Genomic DNA, 18575 nt, shown 5'->3' with positions numbered 1-18575 from the left:
ACTATACAGACATAATGAACTTGGTAGCAGTTGGAATTGATCTGGTAAAAGGAGCTGCTTACCATAGTTTTAATATATTTTGAACAAAACTTCATAACGTATGCCACGAGTCAACATTATGTGCCCTTATTTTTTTTCGTCTTGGTCAACCCTTTCAGTGCCAGAGCTATTTTCATAATGTAAAGTAGAATATAAATAAACCAAAAATCCCGGAGGCTATGCAGTCAAAAAAACCAATATTTTTGAAAGACATTGAACTTGTCCACGTGAAAGGTTTGTCATGCCTTGTCAACTGGAGTAAGGTAGGCAACAGTCTTACAATTTTTAGCCTACACTTGAAATTCTCCATGGCCATTTCTGAATGACACAGACCTAGAAAGTTGAAATTTTAATGAATTAGGATGCTTTCAACACCCCCTCTGGACCAAAATGCTCGACCATGTCAGTTTCTCTACAGGGGCCGTATCTCGAGGGCAGCGTCTCGCCACAGCATTACGGAGATTTAAGAAACGAAACGTTGGGACGTTTCGTTTTGAAGTTGTGGTAAACGTCATTATTTCGGGGGTCTCTCGCTGGAAAGGTGAAGGTCAACTGAAACGGAACGTGGAACGTCAAAACGCAGTCACGTTTTCCACCCCCAAAAAACGAACAATATTTCGTCAACTTTTGTGAGTATTTTTGCACACTAACAGTTTTATTTGTTGGCCATTTTATGCATTGCTAGATTCATCAACCCTTTCACAGTCTTTCAGCGCTGAGAATGTGTTCATTGGAGGTAGACAACTGTTGTGAACTGAAATATTTTGAAGGGTGCTGATCCTGGTACATTTATCCAACTTCATGGTGAGAAAGCAAATGGCGAAGCAGAAGTAGGTCATCGCATCGAATTTTTATTCTGGCTTCGTATGTGATCAGGTGCATGAATTGAAAAATGTGAAGCTCTTGTGCATGCAATGCGAGTATGTCAATCCTTTATTGACTCGTGGAGTTGAAATTATGCCATGCCCAGTCAGCGGATCATATCCTGCCATGCCCGGCCTTTCATTCCGAAACGAAACGTGAATACATCTAAATCTTGTCTGCGGCCTATGCCGTCTCGTTACACGTTCCGTTTCGCGGGGTGACTCATTCACCAAACGAAACGAGCTGCAAAACGAAACGTGCTGTTTCTTAAATCTCGCTATTATCTCTTGACGGCTGTGTCTCGCAATGGCAGTGTTCTCCACGGCAGTGTCTCGAGACGGCAGTGTCTAGGTAACAACTCCTCAGACAGCCAAGAATCGATAAGAGAATTCAAATAAATGAAAAGAACACATACGTACGTAGTTTAAATGAAGTTTATGGTATCGTTAGGCTATAAGTAGAGATTACATTTCTTCGAATTGTTGATTGGATGTAAAATGGCAAAGTGTTTGTCCGAAAGGTGTTAAACCCAGCGTTCAAACTGCTTTTCACACATTGCAATTGCATAATTAAGAGAGATAAACATGATCTAAACAAATAAACAGCCCAAATAAGTATAGCACCGTTATTTTTATTTTCATTTCAATTACTAAATCTTTAATGTCCCATTGCTGGGAACTTCGGGTCGCTTCCTCCAAGTGAAAATCTAGCAGCGAACCCGCGATCACAAGTCCAGTGCGTTACACCCCAATCACACACAGACGCCGCTTCTACTACGGTGTTAAATTGTTTGAGAGCGTGGCCAATCGTGGGCCAAACGTGGAAGGATCTCCATGAGCGTGGTTTGATCGGGGTTGGGTCGGGAAGCTGCACGCTTTCCCAAAGCTTGCACAACAGCGGGGTCGTGGCCTTCAGAAAGCGTGGCAAAGTCGTATTTTGAACTTAGCAGGAACGCCATTATCGTACTAACAGCGTGGTAGCATCGTGGTGAGATCTCTGTGGTCGTGATAAAACCACCATCAGGTCCGTTCATCTTCAAAGGTGGGGTATATTCGCCGTCAAAATCCATCACATGGCAAATCCAAACAAGTCGCGTAAGGCGAAAATACAACATTTAGTCAAGCTGTCGAACTCACAGAATGAAACTGAACGCGATGCAATTTTTCAGCAAGAGCGTATACTCGTAGCATCGTCAGTCCACCGCTCGTGGCAAAGGCAGTGAAATTGACAAGAAGAGCGGGTTAGTAGTTGCGCTGAGAAGGATAGCACGCTTTTCTGTGCCTCTCTTCGTTTTAACTTTCTGAGCGTGTTTGTAATCCAAACATATCATAACTATATGTTTTTGGAATCAGGAACCGACAAGAAATAAGATGAAAGTGTTTTTAAATTGATTTCGAAAATTTAATTTTGATCATAATTTTTATATTTTTAATTTTCAGAGCTTTTTTTTAATCCAAATATAACATATTTATATGTTTTTGAAATCAGAAAATGATGAAGAATAAGATGAACGTAAATTTTGATCGTTTTATGATTTTTATTTTTTTTTACAATTTTCAGATGTTTAATGACAAAAGTCATTGATTAGTTTTTAAGCCACCAAGCTTGAAATGCAATACCGAAGTCCGGCCTTCGTCGACGATTGCTTGGCCAAAATTTCAATCAATTTGATTGAAAAATGAGGGTGTGACAGTGCCGCCTCAACTTTTACAAAAAGCCGGATATGACGACATCAAAGGTATTTATCAAAAAAAAGAAGTTGAAAACGACGTTAAACACCAAATAAAGAAAGAAAGAAAGAAAAAAAGAAAAAAACGTCCGGGGATATCATTCCCAGGAACTCTCATGTCAAATTTCATAAAGATTGGTCCAGTAGTTGTTCAGGTTGGGAGTTGTAATTATGTGACAACACACCAGGGATACCTTAAAATAAACGTTAGAGCGCTGAGTTACTCAAATTGAAAACGGCTGTGTTTTGGGTCGGAAATGTTGTTGTCCAAATTCTCAAATGGCACACTATTTTTACCATTTTGCATCTTTGGACAACAACATTTCCGACCCACCCAAGCCTGCTTGGTTTCTCTTGCCTTCGACTTTGTCCCATCGGAATTCGGTTGAGGGGGGCCAAAAGTCACATTGTCTTTTTTTCCAGGCTGAACCCTGCTATGCCAATTAATTAAATGAATTTAAATCAGCGAGCGGTTTGCATCGCCCAGCTCTCCTGTCAGGAGCGGACTTCCGATCGTCATCATTATTTATTTAGTTTTCATAAACACCCATTCGTCAAAGCAGATTAAGACCGTTGGGTTGAGGAAGTCAAACCTACAGTCTAGCTAACGCATGCACATTCCATGCCATACAGGGTTAAAACGCTTCGCGTAACAGAAACAAACAAAATCTACGTTAGATCCCAACCTGAACTGTATAGCTATTGTGGCGATTTGGGACAGTTTTGTTGTTAGATATAATCCCTTTAAGGCGAAGTGCGCCACTGAAATTTAGAGTGATGGGACTTAAACAGCCATTTTGAGTTGTTAGCAGTTTTGCACCTTTCAATCTGTCTACTTTCATGAAATGCATATGATTACACAATACAAATTCATCAAAGTCTCTAAAAACATATTTCATTGCACCAACCCGGCGAATTTTTCTGTCTTTTCATTCACTCTTCCGATAAAAATTCCGATTTTCAACCCTTGACAACAGACATTTCTGCTCGCCCAACGCGGGAACGTCGTATACCGTTTGAACAGCAGTTCTCTCCCCTGTGTCATTCGGCGGTTATTTTCGGTTAAATATGGATTCTCCTGGGGAAACCCCCCTATTTTTCAAACAAGCAAACCACAGACACTTTCCATATACGGGGGTATGACGTAAATACCTGGCCACGATTGGTCAGATAGGCTCGCGTGGCTTTTCGCGTTTTAAAAGTCGTCTGCTCACCGCGTTTAGTTTTCGACTGAGTTTGCTTAGAAAAATGGCACGTGTGAAAAGATCAACGCTCCAAAAAACACATCATAAAGGCAAGTGTACGAGAAGACAACAACTGAAGAGTTGCAGAGACAAGAGAACAACTAAAACACAATCGGTGACCAAGCGCACAAAATCTGGATCGACCGCTGTGGCATGCAGATCAAATTCTGCGTCAGGACTGAGACGCGAAAACAATTCAAGACGAACACATAGGCCTACACAGCAGCCACTGGTCAAAAGCGACAGGTCCAGAGGCTTCCCAAACAAGGAGATGTCTTGTTGATTTGGAAACCTTTGATGGTATTGACTTGTAAACGAACTTTGTTGTCCGCATTGTAAACAGCCAACGCTGTCACCATGCCCAGACTCAAAACAGAGACACGGCCTTGCAGTGTACGCGCATGTGAGGAAGTTGTTCCAGGTACCGCTGGATACCTTGCTTCCAAAGAAAGCGGTCAAACGTATTATGGTCTCATCAGGCAAGCCGTTTATTCGTCCAGACTCCTTGATATGTGGGCTAGGTGCTCAACAATTTAACAAATTTTGTGAAAGTTTAGATTTGGTAGGCATGGATCACAAAACCTTCCAGAAGAAAGCTGATAAACTCTATCAACGACTTGATGTAGATCTACTGGAGGAGAACGTATTCAGTGAGGCTGTCCGTCAGGTCAGACAGATACACGCAACGCACAATGGAATGACACTGTCTGATGATGATGTTCTTGATATCAGTGTAAGCTACGACGGATCATGGCTGACCAGGGGGCACTCGTCCCACATTGGAATAGGGTGTGCTGTAGTCTAGACGTGCTGACTGGAATTTGCTTTGACGCTCATGTTATGTGCAACTACTGTCATACGTTTGCCAGACAACTGGAAACAAACTTCTCCACGAGAAACCCCTGCCAGAGTATGCTGCCTGGCTGGTAAAACAACTGGACATCTGTGACAAGAATTTTGCAGGTGAGTGCGTAGATCTAAACAGTATGTGTGTATGGTGCGTTTGTGAAGACGTTTGTTGAAATGGGATGATAGTGTGTTGTGTTTGAATTTTACATAGATCTGTACGTGTTTGTGAAAATGTGTGTCAGTGTTTTGTGTGCGCTGTCTATGTGAAGTGTACGTGTGTGTGTGTGTGTGTGTGTGTCTGTGCGTGTTTGTGTATTTGTGTGTGTTTGGGTACTAATCCATGCATAGTAATACATGTACTGAACAAAAACAATGATAGCGTCTATGTTGGTAGATCTGTGGCTGATTGCCTTGTGTGTGTGTGTGTTTGTGTGTGTGTGTGTGTGTGTGTGTGTATGTGTGTGCATGCATGTGTGCATGCATGTGTGTGTGTGTGTTTGGGTACTAATCCATGCATAGTAATACATGTACTGAACAAAAGCAATAATAGCGTCTATGTTGGTAGATATGTGGCTGATTGCCTTTTGTGTGTGTGTGTGTTTGTGTGTTTGCTATTCAGTGGCTGACTTTGACTGAAACGGTGGTTTTATTTTTAGGTTCCAGTGGCATCATGGAAGTCGAGGCGGCTCGGGTTCTGTGGGGCAGGTCAGTGTCGCAGCACAATCTGCGATACACAGTTATCCTGCCAGACGGTGACACAAAAACCTTCCAGGAACTTTCCAAAATAAAGCCTTATGGAGATCAAGTAATCATCGAAAAAGAAGAGTACATCAATCACGTTTCCAAGCGTCTTGTAACAGCGCTTCGCAACCTGGCTTGTGACAGACTGCCGCAAAAAAGGAATCACTTTGGGAGGGCGAGGGTATGATCAGCTGACTCTGAATACAATCAGGAAGTTGACGATATATTATAATCGGGCAATTAGGGGGGGGGGGGGGTAAGACAGTTGCAGACATGAAACGGGCAGTGATGGCATCTCTGCGTCACCGGCTTCTCAACAGATGACAAGCCACAGCATGACTTGTGCCCCCATGGTGCCGCGTCATGGTCCTTCTACCAGCCCCCAGGACCACACGCAAAACTCGTCCATACACCTCTCAACTTCAAGAAGCTGAATCCTCCTCTAGAACCAGTTTACCAGAGACTGACGAAAGATCAACTGCTTCAGAGATGTGTGTCAGGAAAAACCCAAAACTCTAATGAGTGTCTCCACAGCAGCGTTTGGGTTCGCTGCCCCAAGGACAAATTTGCATGCAAAAATCGCGTACGGTTTGCAGTCGTCACAGGGGCTAGGGAATTCAATTTTGAACCAGCGGCTGCTCTCAACACTGCACAGTTCTACGGCTTTACAACAGGCTGTAACATGAAAAGACTAAACAAGGTCAGGAGTGTAAAAGGGTTCTTAGCAGCCTCAGGTTCAAGAAAGATCAGCTAAACAAGAGACGCGACACTGTGCGTGCAGCTAAACTCAAAAGACAGGATGAGCTCATCAGACTACAAGGGGGTGCAGCATATGCTGCTGGGCAGTTTTAGGTAAGCCTGTAGTTACCAGGTGTCTGTGAAAAATACCTGAACTATGTTAACATTGATTTGGGGTGAATGAAAGAGCTTTGAAATGTTCTCGGCCTTGTTTCTCTGTTCAGCGTTTTTGCATGACCTGCTTTCTAGGAAACTGTTTTTCTTCAATCCAGCTGTTCAGAATGCAATGAAACTTAAGGGACATGCTTATCAGAGGACAACCTGTGGAATGACAACAGGAATTTTCTTTAAATTAATAAATAACTGTTCAGGCGGGTCATATTTACTAAAATTGTGCTGAAAAACATGATAATTCATCTAAAAAAATATTTTATCAGAACTATTCATCCTAGAAAAAATCCCTGTTGTCATTCCACAACTATGGACTCCTACATCCTACATACAAAAAATCACATTCCTATGATTTAAGGGGAAGCTAAAAAACGTGTTCCTAGCAACCCATTTTGGCAGTTGGAGATTGCCGTTTCCATGGTAACGGACAGTGACGGTACTGAAAACGTTATCCGTTTTGAAATCGTATATGCCTTACCACTTCATAAGCATATAACATTAGCCTATGGTAGAAGTAAATACAAATTTAGATTTTAGTGGCTCCCTTTGCCTTAATATATGGCACGCGTCAGACATTTCCAGTTTGGCAATTTCATATCCACAGTACAGGTGCCTATAACAACATTTAAACGGGTCTTAGACATTTTGTTTAGAACAAAACCCACTATCTAGACAGTATCTGCATAGATATCTTGCCAAACTGATAGTCTTGTGTCTCCTCTGTCGTAATCCATTTTGGAGTGCGAAAGTGCACTGAATAGCTGCTTGGTCAAGTTTCACCTCTCTCGATCTGTTCGTGAACGTTGACTTGTGTGTGGGGAATTCGCACAACTTCAAGCACCTGTGGCTACATGTCTTTCTTTTCATGCACTATTTGAATACAGCAACGAACTCAACGTGAGCCTGCTTTATCAATAAGGGGCTCCGCTCACATATTTAACTTCAGCAGGACCGACGACGCACTGCAGCTTATCCCAGCGCGTTACACGTTGCATGAAAGGAAAACAGGCCAAGTACTCGTCATCCCTATCGCGGCATAAATAATAGGCCGTGCGTTGTCTGTGCCGCTGAAACTGCGCAGGTATATTTTGCCCATAAGGAGATGTCGCGAGAGAAGGACAGTTTAATCTCGCCGTTTTCCTTACAATTGAAGGAAAGAATTTGCAGTTACAAGGCGATCGTGTATCGTAGGTTCAGGAATCCGTAAGTATTGTCAAAGCCGAAGGTACGTGCTCACATTTATCTGTCTGTTTTTTCTCAATCCGTGTCCTAAAGAAAAACTACGTTTAGGCCTTATGTAGGCTTATTAACTGCAAACAAACAACAAGAAAGGTAGGTTGTTGGAACGTTTGTTAATGACAAAACAATACATTCACACATATATCGACCCAACGGTCTTTTAAGTGCACAGACAAACAATCAATAACGAAAACTTATCTGGCTGATTTTTTCTTCATTCATATATTTATTTTTATTTTTTTAGAGACAGCGTTGACACAACAATTATGTGTGATCAGTCTCGTCAGTGTTGCTTTTTAGTCAAGCAGTATTTAAGAAATGTTAAGTCCTTTGTACTGGAAACTTGCATTCTCCCAGTAAGGTCATATATTGTACTACGTTGCAAGCCCCTGGAGCAATTTTTTGATTAGTGCTTTTGTGAACAAGAAACAATTAACAAGTGGCTCTATCCCATCTCCCCCCTTTCCCCTATCCCATCTCCCCCCTTTCCCCTATCCCATCTCCCCCCTTTCCCCGTCGCGATATAACCTTCAATGGTAGAAAACGACGTTAAACACCAAATAAAGAAAGTGTTGCTTCCTTTTGACCGTGATTCCTCCGCAGACTGTGACTGTTGAGGTCTTTTTTTCATAGCTTAAAAGGGATTATATCTAACAAGAAAACTGTCCCAAATCGCCACAAGAGCTATACAGTTCAGGTTGGGGGTTGTAAATTCATTCAGATTTTTTTAATTATTCATTCGCTTGCGGCTTCGTGGCAGGCGGAAGAAAAAATTAGCCAGATAAATTTTCGTTAATAATTGTTTGTCTGTGCACTTAAAAGACCGTTGGGTCGATATATTTGTGAATGTATTGTTTTGTCAATAACAAACGTTTCAACAACCTACCTTTCTTGTTTTTGATTCTGAATTTTGGAACGTTGGCAGTCTCTTTGTTTTTGGATTTGCAAACAAACAGTCAGTCAGGCAGACTAAAACACACAAACGTGCCCAGGCTAAAGAACAAGTCTAGCCTGGTGAGGATTTCTGAAAAGAACAAAAGACCTGAACAGTCACAGTCTGCGGAGGAATCACAGAGCCTCGAGTGACGTCATCATATTCATTGACCCAGTCTCGACAAAATATCAGGCGATACTATGGATGGACGGAGCTGTAACTTATACATATATTCTTGAGTATCATTATGAAACAAATCGGATTCTTTTTTCAAGTATTTTATTTAAAAAAAACCATCTGTCCTGTTAACACATTTGTTATGTTATTAATTCAGTTTTATTCATTTCTGATTAATAATTACGAAGCGTTGTGTCCCATTATTACATTCTTTTGTTGTTATTTTTCTTGTAATTGTTTTTCAAATTCAAATAACCCCAGGGGTTTTCTGAAATAAACTTTTCCTTGCCTAGCCTTGCCTTGACACTGCTACTTTCTAAGATTTTTGTTCAACTTCAAGTGTCGACCCTCTTTAGATGATACATGTTTGATCAGCATCAACTCCGTATGCAGCTGAAGATACAGGATAGTCTTTATGCTGTGCTGCTTGAGGATTGGCTGAGAGTGATACCACGTGATCGGTTCCTATTTCTTCGAACGGAAGACTTCAAACAAGTCGCGTAAGGCGAAAATACAATATTTAGTCAAGTAGCTGTCGAACTCACAGAATGAAACTGAACGCAACGCAACGCAGCAAGACCGTATACTCGTAGCATCGTCACTCCACCGCCCGTGGCAAAGGCAGTGCCCGTGGAATTGACAAGAAGAGCGGGGTATTCGTTGCGCTGAGAAGGATAGCACGCTTTTCTGTACCTCTCTTCGTTTTAACTTTCTGAGCGTGTTTTTAATTCAAACATAATAACAAAACATAATTATCATATCTATATATTTTTGGAATCAGGAACCGACAAGGAATAAGATAAAAGTGTTTTTAAATTGATTTCGAAAAAACAATTTTGATAATAATTTTTATATATTTAATTTTCAGAGCTTGTTTTTAATCCGAATATAACATATTTATATGTTTTTGGAATCAGCAAATAATGGAGAATAAGATAAACGTAAATTTGGATCGTTTTATACATTTTTATTTTTTTTTTACAATTTTCAGATTTTTAATGACCAAAGTCATTAATTAATTTTTAAGCCACCAAGCTGAAATGCAATACCGCAGTCCGGGCTTTGTCGAAAATTACTTGACCAAAATTTCAACCAATTTGGTTGAAAAATGAGGGCGTGACAGTGCCGCCTCAACTTTCACGAAAAGCCGGATATGACGTCATCAAAGACATTTATCAAAAAAATGAAAAAAATATTCGGGGATTTCATACCCAGGAACTCTCATGTCAAATTTCATAAAGATCGGTCCAGTAGTTTAGTCTGAATCGCTCTACATACACACACACACGCACACACGCACATACACCACGACCCTCGTTTCGATTCCCCCTCGATGTTAAAATATTTAGTCAAAACTTGACTAAATATAAAAAGACGTTAGAGGATACATGGAGAACGTATTCCACTTTCTTGAATTAGGTGAGTAGCGTCTGGACTTGTGCTGGTAAATGTGTCTATGTGTGTGTCAGTGTGTGTGTGTGTGTGTGCGCGTAGGTGCGTGTGTGTGTGTGTGTGTGTATGTGTGTGTGCGTTTGTATGTACGAGTGCAACCACTGTTTAGTACAATGCGAAGTATGTGTGTGCGTCTTTGTGTGCGTGTTCGCGTACTCTGGTTCGATGTAAAACGATGAGTTCGTATGCATGTGTGTGCGGCGTGCGTACGTGCGTGCGTGTGTTTGTGCGTATGTGCGTGTGTGCGTGCGCGCGTCTGTATGTTTGACATTATACGTAGACCAGCAAGACTTTATCCCGAACCATTTAATGTTATCAGATCTTAAACTCTCCACCATTTTGTGTGCCTTAAGATCCAATTGACGAAGCGAGGATGCAGAAGATTTGCAAGGCCTCGTTGTCGACGGTGGGAAGACACAACGTGGGCCCCATGCTGCCCGAGACCCGCACCCTGTTGACAAACTTCTTCATGCCATTCGTGAACAGGCTGGGAGAGCTGCTCCAGGATCCCAAGTTCCTGTGGAAAGACTTGTAATTTGAGTGTTACACTCTGTGTGTGTGTATGTGTGTGTGTGTGTGTGTGTGTGTGTGTGTGTGTGTGTGAGGGAGGATGGACGGAAATACAAATGAGTGGATAGATAGACACATTCGGCCTCATTTGCAAGTGCGCACATAAACATAGACAGGCGGGATTCACACACACACACACATACACACACACACAAACACACACACGCACACACACACTCACACACATATATATATACAGACAGACAGAAACTCAGATTTTACCGACGGCAAGTAAAATGGCTTATGAGCAGCATCCTAAGTTCCGTATACAGACTTGCATGCACAGAGTTATTATGTGAAAAACTGTCAATCGATTTTAAGACTCGCTGTTTTGTTTGTGTCCCCAAACAAAGAGACGTACACGAATCCAACCATGCATGCATGTGAATGTACAGGCACACACAGCCACTGAAGCCCGCCGACACAGAGGACTTGTGATTGGTTCTTAATTAAACTCTTTAGCTTTTTTTCCGAAACGGGTCACCTTGTGTTATGCCCAAATATGGCAATCACAGGTCACCTTGTGTTATGCCCAAATAATGGCAATCACAGGTCACCTTGTGTTATGCCTAAATATGGCAATCACAGGTCACCTTGTTTTATGCCCAAATATGGCAACCACAGGTCACCTTGTGTTATGCCCAAATATATATGGCAATCACAGGTCACCTTCAGGGTGTTTCTGACGCTAATAATGACGCAAAATATATGTTCAAGCTGAAGACAAATCGCCATGCTTTCACCCAAATTTGCAGTATCGACCTTGCTTTCTACACTTATCTCCCTGACTATTTCTGAAGACACACAGTTGCGCGATTCCACTCTTACAAACACACATACTGCACGTACACACATACAAACTCACGCGCGTGAAGACGACAGTTTTGGCCGGATATCCTATGTTTGAATAAGACATGTGTGATCATTGTTTCTGTGTTTTAAATGTATGGTGCATTTTGGAAGTAAAGAGACTAGTCTTGTGATAGATATAGTTGGAACAGGAGTTTATTCGTTTGCTTTTGTTTGACCAATGAGGTTATTTTGATCTTGCTTGTGCTCTGTTGTGACTGTCACTTTGATTGTGTTTAGCTATTACATGCGAAAGCGCAAACACACATATTCTCAGGTTTTGCTTCTGTATTTCTCTTCAGTGTGTGTGTGTGTGTGTGTGTGTGTGTGACTGTGTGCGTGCGTGCGTGCGTGCGTGCGTGCGTGTGTGTGTGTGTGTGTGTATGTGTGTGTGTGTGTGTGTGTGAATGAGAGAGAGAGAGAAACTTTATTTTAATAAAGATGGATGTTTAAGGCTAAGGCGTTTCTTACAACCTGTCCTTACATCTAATACACAATTATATTAAGTGATAAAACAGTGGAACACGGACAAATAAGCAAATAAACGAACAAACAAGGAAACAAACAACAGAGAGGAGAGAAGGGGGCGAGGTCAAGAAAATGCAACAAAGCGTTCAACAAGCCTTAATCCAACAATTGCAAATGTGGCCACACTGTGACAACGTATCCAACATGATAAAGAGGTGCATTGTTTACTGTCAAATTCCACTTCTCGCCTCGCAAACTCCTTAAGTCGAGAAAAATGAACACAAGAACGATGTTCGAATCATGAAGTATGACGATTTAAATTCATGAGCAAACTGCTGGCATCCAACAAAAAGCAACAACAGAAATTAAGTATTCACTTAACTTAAGTGCTTAATTAAATACAACTGAACCGAATCCATTATCAACCTTCTGGTGGAAAAAAGAACAAAAACATGAGCTCAGGTACAAACTGTCAAACACACGTAGGACAAAAAAACGTTCGCATTGGTTTTGAAATAGCTTTACAAGAAGCTTTACAGTAGGTTATAATTATAGAGCATCGTCGCGCAATTGACATAGATAATGAGAAGTTCCTGAATCATTATTAAATTGACATGCTCCTATTGATGTGGAAAATGTTGACACCTGCAGACACATCAGCAATGTTTAAGTGTGAGTTTAGAGGGAGCGGTCAGCGACAATAAACTCTATTTAAACGAGACAGATATGCAGCTAAAAGGGGGGGGGGGGAGGAGGTGTTGAGGTAATGCAGGAGGAAGTGATTGCAGAGTCCCGTGGGAACGAATGCGGGGAATGGAAGAGGGTTGGAGGGCAGGGGGGAGGTGATGAGTGAAGGACAGCATCTGGAATGAAACAATGGTGACGGATAAGGGAGTCAGAGAGAGAGAGCGAGGACCGAAGTCATTAGTAGCAGCGCAGCGGCCAGCCAGCAAGTTCAGCGATTTTTTTTCAGCTCTGCAAAAATGGAGTTCAATTTTACTTCATGGGCAAACAATCTGCCCCAACCTGTGGTTGAGGTTCTGGAAAAAGAGGAGTTCACAACCCTCAGTGCTTTAAAATATGCAGGAGAAAAGGACCTCCAGCACAAAAAAAATAAAAAAATTGGAAAGCTGATTCTATGACCATTTTATAAGTTCAGATGGCACCATTTTGCTTTTTTGGGCAAAAACATTTCCGGGGGGGGGGGGGACATGCCCCCGGACCCTCCTAGCAAATTCGGGAGCTTCGCGCCCATCACATTCACTTTCGATTCAAAGTGCACCCCCCCTTACAAGGCAACTGATCCGCCCCTGTGAATTAGACACTCTTGAACATTTCTTTTTTAGTTGCCAAGAGGTGATGAAGGGTTGGAAAATATGTAAAGATTTTGTTTATAAGAAAATACATGTTGCCATTATTTTGAATGAAGAAAATGTATTTTTGGGTTATTTTAGGGAAAGTTTGAAAAAATTAATGATTATATTTATTTTGTGAATTATTGTATTTTAATCACCAAAATGACCATTGGAAAATTTAAATATGGGAAAAAGTTAGATTTGGGTGTATTATTGGAAACTGAGCTGAACATTAGGAATAAATTTATGTTATGATTATTTTTATTTATTTACTTAAACATAAAAAAAAAACCACACATGCCTGAAATGTTCCTGTAGGTTGGTTGTTTTAACGTCCCATTTGTGGCTATATGCGGAACCGATTCAGGCTCGTTTTCAATGTGTACATTTCTTTACATTGGATCTGTCACAGCTAGTAGAAGAATATATTCTAAAAAGCCCATATCTTTAACACTGATTACTTCTAATCTTGTTCAAGGAGGGGGGGGGGCTACGTCACGGTAGACTATGCCTGGGGTAAAAGGATACCTGCAATGTTAGGATGTTTGTTCTCGTTTCTATAGATGTCCTGTCATTACTGTTACCGCGTGATGTGCTATTAACAAATACAATTAACAGTAAGAGTAATAAGTTGTCTGCCTTTCCGTTCAGGTGGAGCAACAAAAGCACGCGTATGACCTGCTGCAGACAGAGCTTGGAGAAGAGAAAGTGTGTCACCAGAACATAGCCAGGCAGCTGCAGACAGAGCTTGAAAAACAGAAGGCGCGTCACCAGAACACAGCTAAACAGCTCTCTCTCTCTTTCTCTCTCTCTCTTTCTCTGCTTCTCTTTCTCTCTCTATCTCCTTCTCTCTCTTTCGCTCATTTTCTCTCTCTTTCTCTCTCTCTTTCTCTCTCTTTCTCCTTCTCTCTCTCTCTCTTTATTTCTCTCTCTATCTCTCTCTTTCTCTCTCTTTCTCTTTATTTCTCTCTCTCTCTCTTTCTCTCAGTCTCTTTCTCCCTCTCATTCTCCTCTCTCTTTCTCTCACTCTCTTTTTCTCTCTCTTTTTCTCTCCCTCTTTTTTTCTCTCTCTCTCTCTCCCTCTCTCTCTCTCTCTCTCTCTCTCTCTCTCTCTCTCTCTCTCTCTCTCTCTCTCTCTCTCTCTCTCTCTCTCTCTCTCTCTCTCTCTCTCTCTCTCTCTCTCTCTCTCTCTCTCTCAGTATGGCTGTGTGTATGTGCATGTACCAGTGTATCACAGAGCGCAGCTGAAAGATAGCGTCACACTCTTGTCTTTGTTTCTTAAAAGTAAACATTCAGTAAACTTGAAAATGGCACTGCTCCTCGGTAGTCTTACTTACTTTACTTAGGCCATTATGAACCCCCGGGGGAGCATAGGCCATCGACGACACTTCTCCATCCGACACGGTCCTGGGCTGCCCTTTCGATCTGGCTCCAGGTCTTCCCCTGCCTGTTGATCTCTGCTTCAGTGTCTCGTCTCCAGCTGTTGCGCGGCCGGCCTCTCTTCCTTTTCCCTTGTGGATTCCACTTCAGGGCTTGCCTCGTGATACTGGATGCTGGCTTTCTCAGGGTGTGCCCTATCCAGCCCCATTTCCTCCGGAGAATTTGCTGCGCCGCTGGTTTCTGGTCAGCTCTCTGCCAAAGGTCTTCATTTCGGATTCTGTCCGTCCATCTGATGTTTAGGATGCGCCTCAAGCAGGTGTTGACAAAGATTTGGATCTTTCCCAGCATGGTCTCTGTTGTCCTCCATGTCTCACACCCATAGAGAAGAACAGACTTGACATTTGAATTGAAGATCCGAAGCTTCGTCCTTTGGCTAATCTCCTTGGAACTCCAGATCTTCTTTAGCATGACAAAGGCTCCCCGTGCTTTCCCAATCCTTGCTTTGACATCCCTGTCCGAGCCTCCTTGTCCGTCAATGATGCTCCCCAGGTAAACAAAGGACTCCACTTCCTTGATGGGCTCCCCATTGATCATCACCGGATTGTCGGCTGTGGTGTTGGTCTTAATCAATTCGGTTTTCCTCTTGTTGATCTTGAGTCCTACACCGGCTGATATTGTCTCCAGGTGAGTAGTCTTGTCTTGCATTTGGGCATGGTTGTGGGAAAGGAGGGCAAGATCATCCGCAAAGTCGAGGTCTTCCAGTTGATCGAAGAGTGTCCATTGTATCCCATTTCTCCTGCCTGCTGTTGTGGTCTTCATGATCCAGTCGATAGCCAGAAGAAATAGGAATGGTGACAGTATACATCCTTGTCGTACCCCCGTTTTCACCTCAAAACTGTCGGATAGCTGGCCAGCATGTGCGACTCTACACTTCATATCCTGGTAGGTGCCCCGGATGAGGGAGATGAATTTCTCTGGAATGCCGTAGTGCCGCATGAGTTTCCACAGTGACTCTCTGTCCACGCTGTCGAAGGCTTTCTCATAATCAATGAAGTTGATGTATAGAGGAGACTTCCACTCCAGCGACTGCTCCACTATGATGCGTAAACTGGCAATCTGGTCAGGACAGGATCTGTTCTTCCTGAAACCCGCCTGTTCATCCCTGAGCTTGGTGTCAACTGCCTCCTTCATTCTATCCAAAAGGATTCGGTTGAGAACCTTCCCTGGCACGGACAGCAGCATGATCCCTCGGTAGTTTCCACAGTCTCGAAGATCCCCTTTCTTTGGAATCTTGATGATGATGCCTTCTCTCCATTGAGGTGGCACCTCTTCCTCCTCCCAAATCTTGCCAAACAGGCTGTGGAACAAACTAATAGATGTCTCCATGTCTGCTTTGATGGCTTCTGCCGGTATCTCATCTGGCCCCGACGCTTTTCCATTTTTTAGTGACATTATGGCTTTCTTGATTTCCTCCTTTGTGGGCTTGTCTGTGTTGATGGGCAGTTCTGTCTCTGCTGGTCTGATGTCCGGTGGTGCTGCAGGGGTGGGTCTGTTCAATAGCTCCTTGAAGTGTTCCGCCCATCGCTTCATCTGATCGTCTGTCGTTGTTATTGGATCCCCATTCTTGTCCCTCACTGGTTTGTCGGTCTGCTGAAATTTTCCTGCTAACTTCTTGGTCGTCATGTAGAGATCTTTCAGATTTCCCTGTCCTGCAGCTTCTTCTGCCTCCTTCGCCAGGTTGTCTATGTAGTCTTTCTTGTCCTTCTTTATTCCTTTCTTTACTTCTTTCTCCGCCGCTGTGTACTCTTTCTGTGCCTTTGCTTTGCCTGCTCTCGTTCTGCTCTCGTTCCTCGCCTTCTTCTTCTTCTTCCTATCTTCAATTTTCTGAATGGTGTCTGCAGAAATCCATTCCTTGTGCTGCGATTTTTTCTTGCCCACCACTTCCTCGCAGGTATCCTTCCACATCTTGCTGTAGTGTTCCCACTGGCTCTTTATGTCTGCCTCATCTTCTTCGATCATCCCTTGAAGTGGCTGGAATCTGTTGGTGAGGCTTATCTGGAATCTTGTGCGTACTTCTTCATCTCTTAGCATTCCCACGTTGAACTTAACCCTAGCGTTGTTTGAGTTGTGGTGTTTCTTTAATCGCAGTCTGACTGTTGTGGTAACTAGCTGGTGGTCTGTGTACACATCTGCTCCCCTCATCACCCGTACATCCATCCATGATCGTCTGAACTTTTTGTTGATGCAGATGTGGTCAATCTGGTTCTCTGTGACGTGGTCAGGTGAAATCCAGGTGGCCTTGTGTATTCGCTTGTGGGGGAAGACGCTTCCTCCTATCACCAGTTGGTTCAAGGCACACATCTCTGCAAAGCGTTCTCCGTTGTCGTTCATCTGCCCCAGTCCATGTTTCCCCATGATGTCCTCGTATCCTGCGTTGTCCCCTCCAACTTTGGCATTGAAATCTCCCATCACCAGCGTTATATCTCTGTCCTTTATCCCGTCCAGGACTGCTTAATTGTAACTGCCGGTAGTAGTTGTCCTTCTTTTCCACGTCTGGCTCATCGTTTGTTGGGGCATAGCACTGGATGATGTTCAGGTTGATGTTCTTCTTCTTTGTGGCAAACTTTACTGTGATGATGCGGGGGCTGATAGCTTCATAGCCGATGAGTGCTCTCTGTGCCTCCGGCGCCAGCATCAGCGCTACGCCTAACGTGTGTGGGGCTCCTTCTTCTTGGTGTCCCGAATACAAAACTTCTTCTCCTGATGAGAGTCTCACCCTTCCAGATGTTGTCCACCTTGCTTCGCTTATTCCCAGTACTTGGATCTTGTACTTCTTCATCTCTCTTGCTACCTGCAGTGTCTTCCCAGCTTGGTACATGGTCTGCACGTTCCAGGTGGCTATTCTCGTTGTTCGCCTGGTGGTCAAAAGGGGGGTCGGTCTCGCAGCTTCCTTTCGGCTTTCACTGTTGGACGTCATAGATCTCCTTGATGGAGACCCTTCCTCCTCCAGGCATGTGTCTTGGATATTTGTCGTTGATGCTTCTGTAACGTAGTCTTTTTCTAGGCAGGGGTGTTGACCCTACGCAAACCATTTTAGACTCATGGGGGAGCTGGTCTAGCTTAGTCTGACCTCTATCCTTTGACCTGTCCAGCATGGGTGGCCCTACCAGGAGCATTTGCTCCGGCTGGCATAGCTCTCCGGGTTATCCTCGGTAGTCTTGGAGACTACAATTTGTATGTAACAGTGTCGTAAAAGTCTTATTTGGACTTACTTGTTCAGCTATTACCAAGATGTACAGTTTGTACCTTATGACACGCAGGCAGCGGGAATCCATTGCCGTTATTTTTCGATATTTCGATTTCAAAATGTTGATGTGACTTTCCAGGGCTTTCGTTTACATGTCAAACACGGGGATTACGTCAAGCTGAGTAACGACTGGCAGACAGCAGAGTATCGGGTCCCTCCTTTTGGTGGTGGTGGTGGTATCGTCATGTCACGTGACCAAATGGCGGTCAACTTTTTGTATGATGTAACACACACACACACACACAAACACACACAAGCTCACACGCACGCACGCACGCACACACACATGCATGCACGCACGTACATACACAAAAGTACACACACACACACACACACACACACACACACACACACACACACACACACACACGTTTTTATTCCACGTAACTGTCGTTTTCTTCTTAGTCAACATGGGAGTCCCTCGGGGTAGTATCGTTACCCCGACATTGTTCATCATCATTCTGCATGA

General features: G+C 43.1%; 1 protein-coding gene across 1 annotated transcript in view; it reads left to right on the top strand.

Annotated features, from left to right (window-relative positions):
- Positions 1-11809, top strand: part of LOC138946567 (sodium/potassium/calcium exchanger 1-like) — a 116739-nt gene extending 104930 nt beyond the window's left edge. Inside the window, exon 7 of the mRNA XM_070318010.1 lies at positions 10531-11809. Within this exon, the coding sequence (XP_070174111.1) occupies positions 10531-10712 (182 nt within the window). The 3' untranslated portion in view covers positions 10713-11809. The remainder of the gene's footprint in view (positions 1-10530) is intronic.
- Positions 11810-18575: the final 6766 nt, after the last annotated feature.

This window comes from Littorina saxatilis, linkage group LG14 (genome assembly GCF_037325665.1).
Source record: "Littorina saxatilis isolate snail1 linkage group LG14, US_GU_Lsax_2.0, whole genome shotgun sequence".
NCBI classification, from domain to species: domain Eukaryota; kingdom Metazoa; phylum Mollusca; class Gastropoda; order Littorinimorpha; family Littorinidae; genus Littorina; species Littorina saxatilis.
The sequence above is the reverse complement of the archived record's forward strand: the minus strand, read 5'-3'. Positions and strand labels throughout refer to the sequence as shown.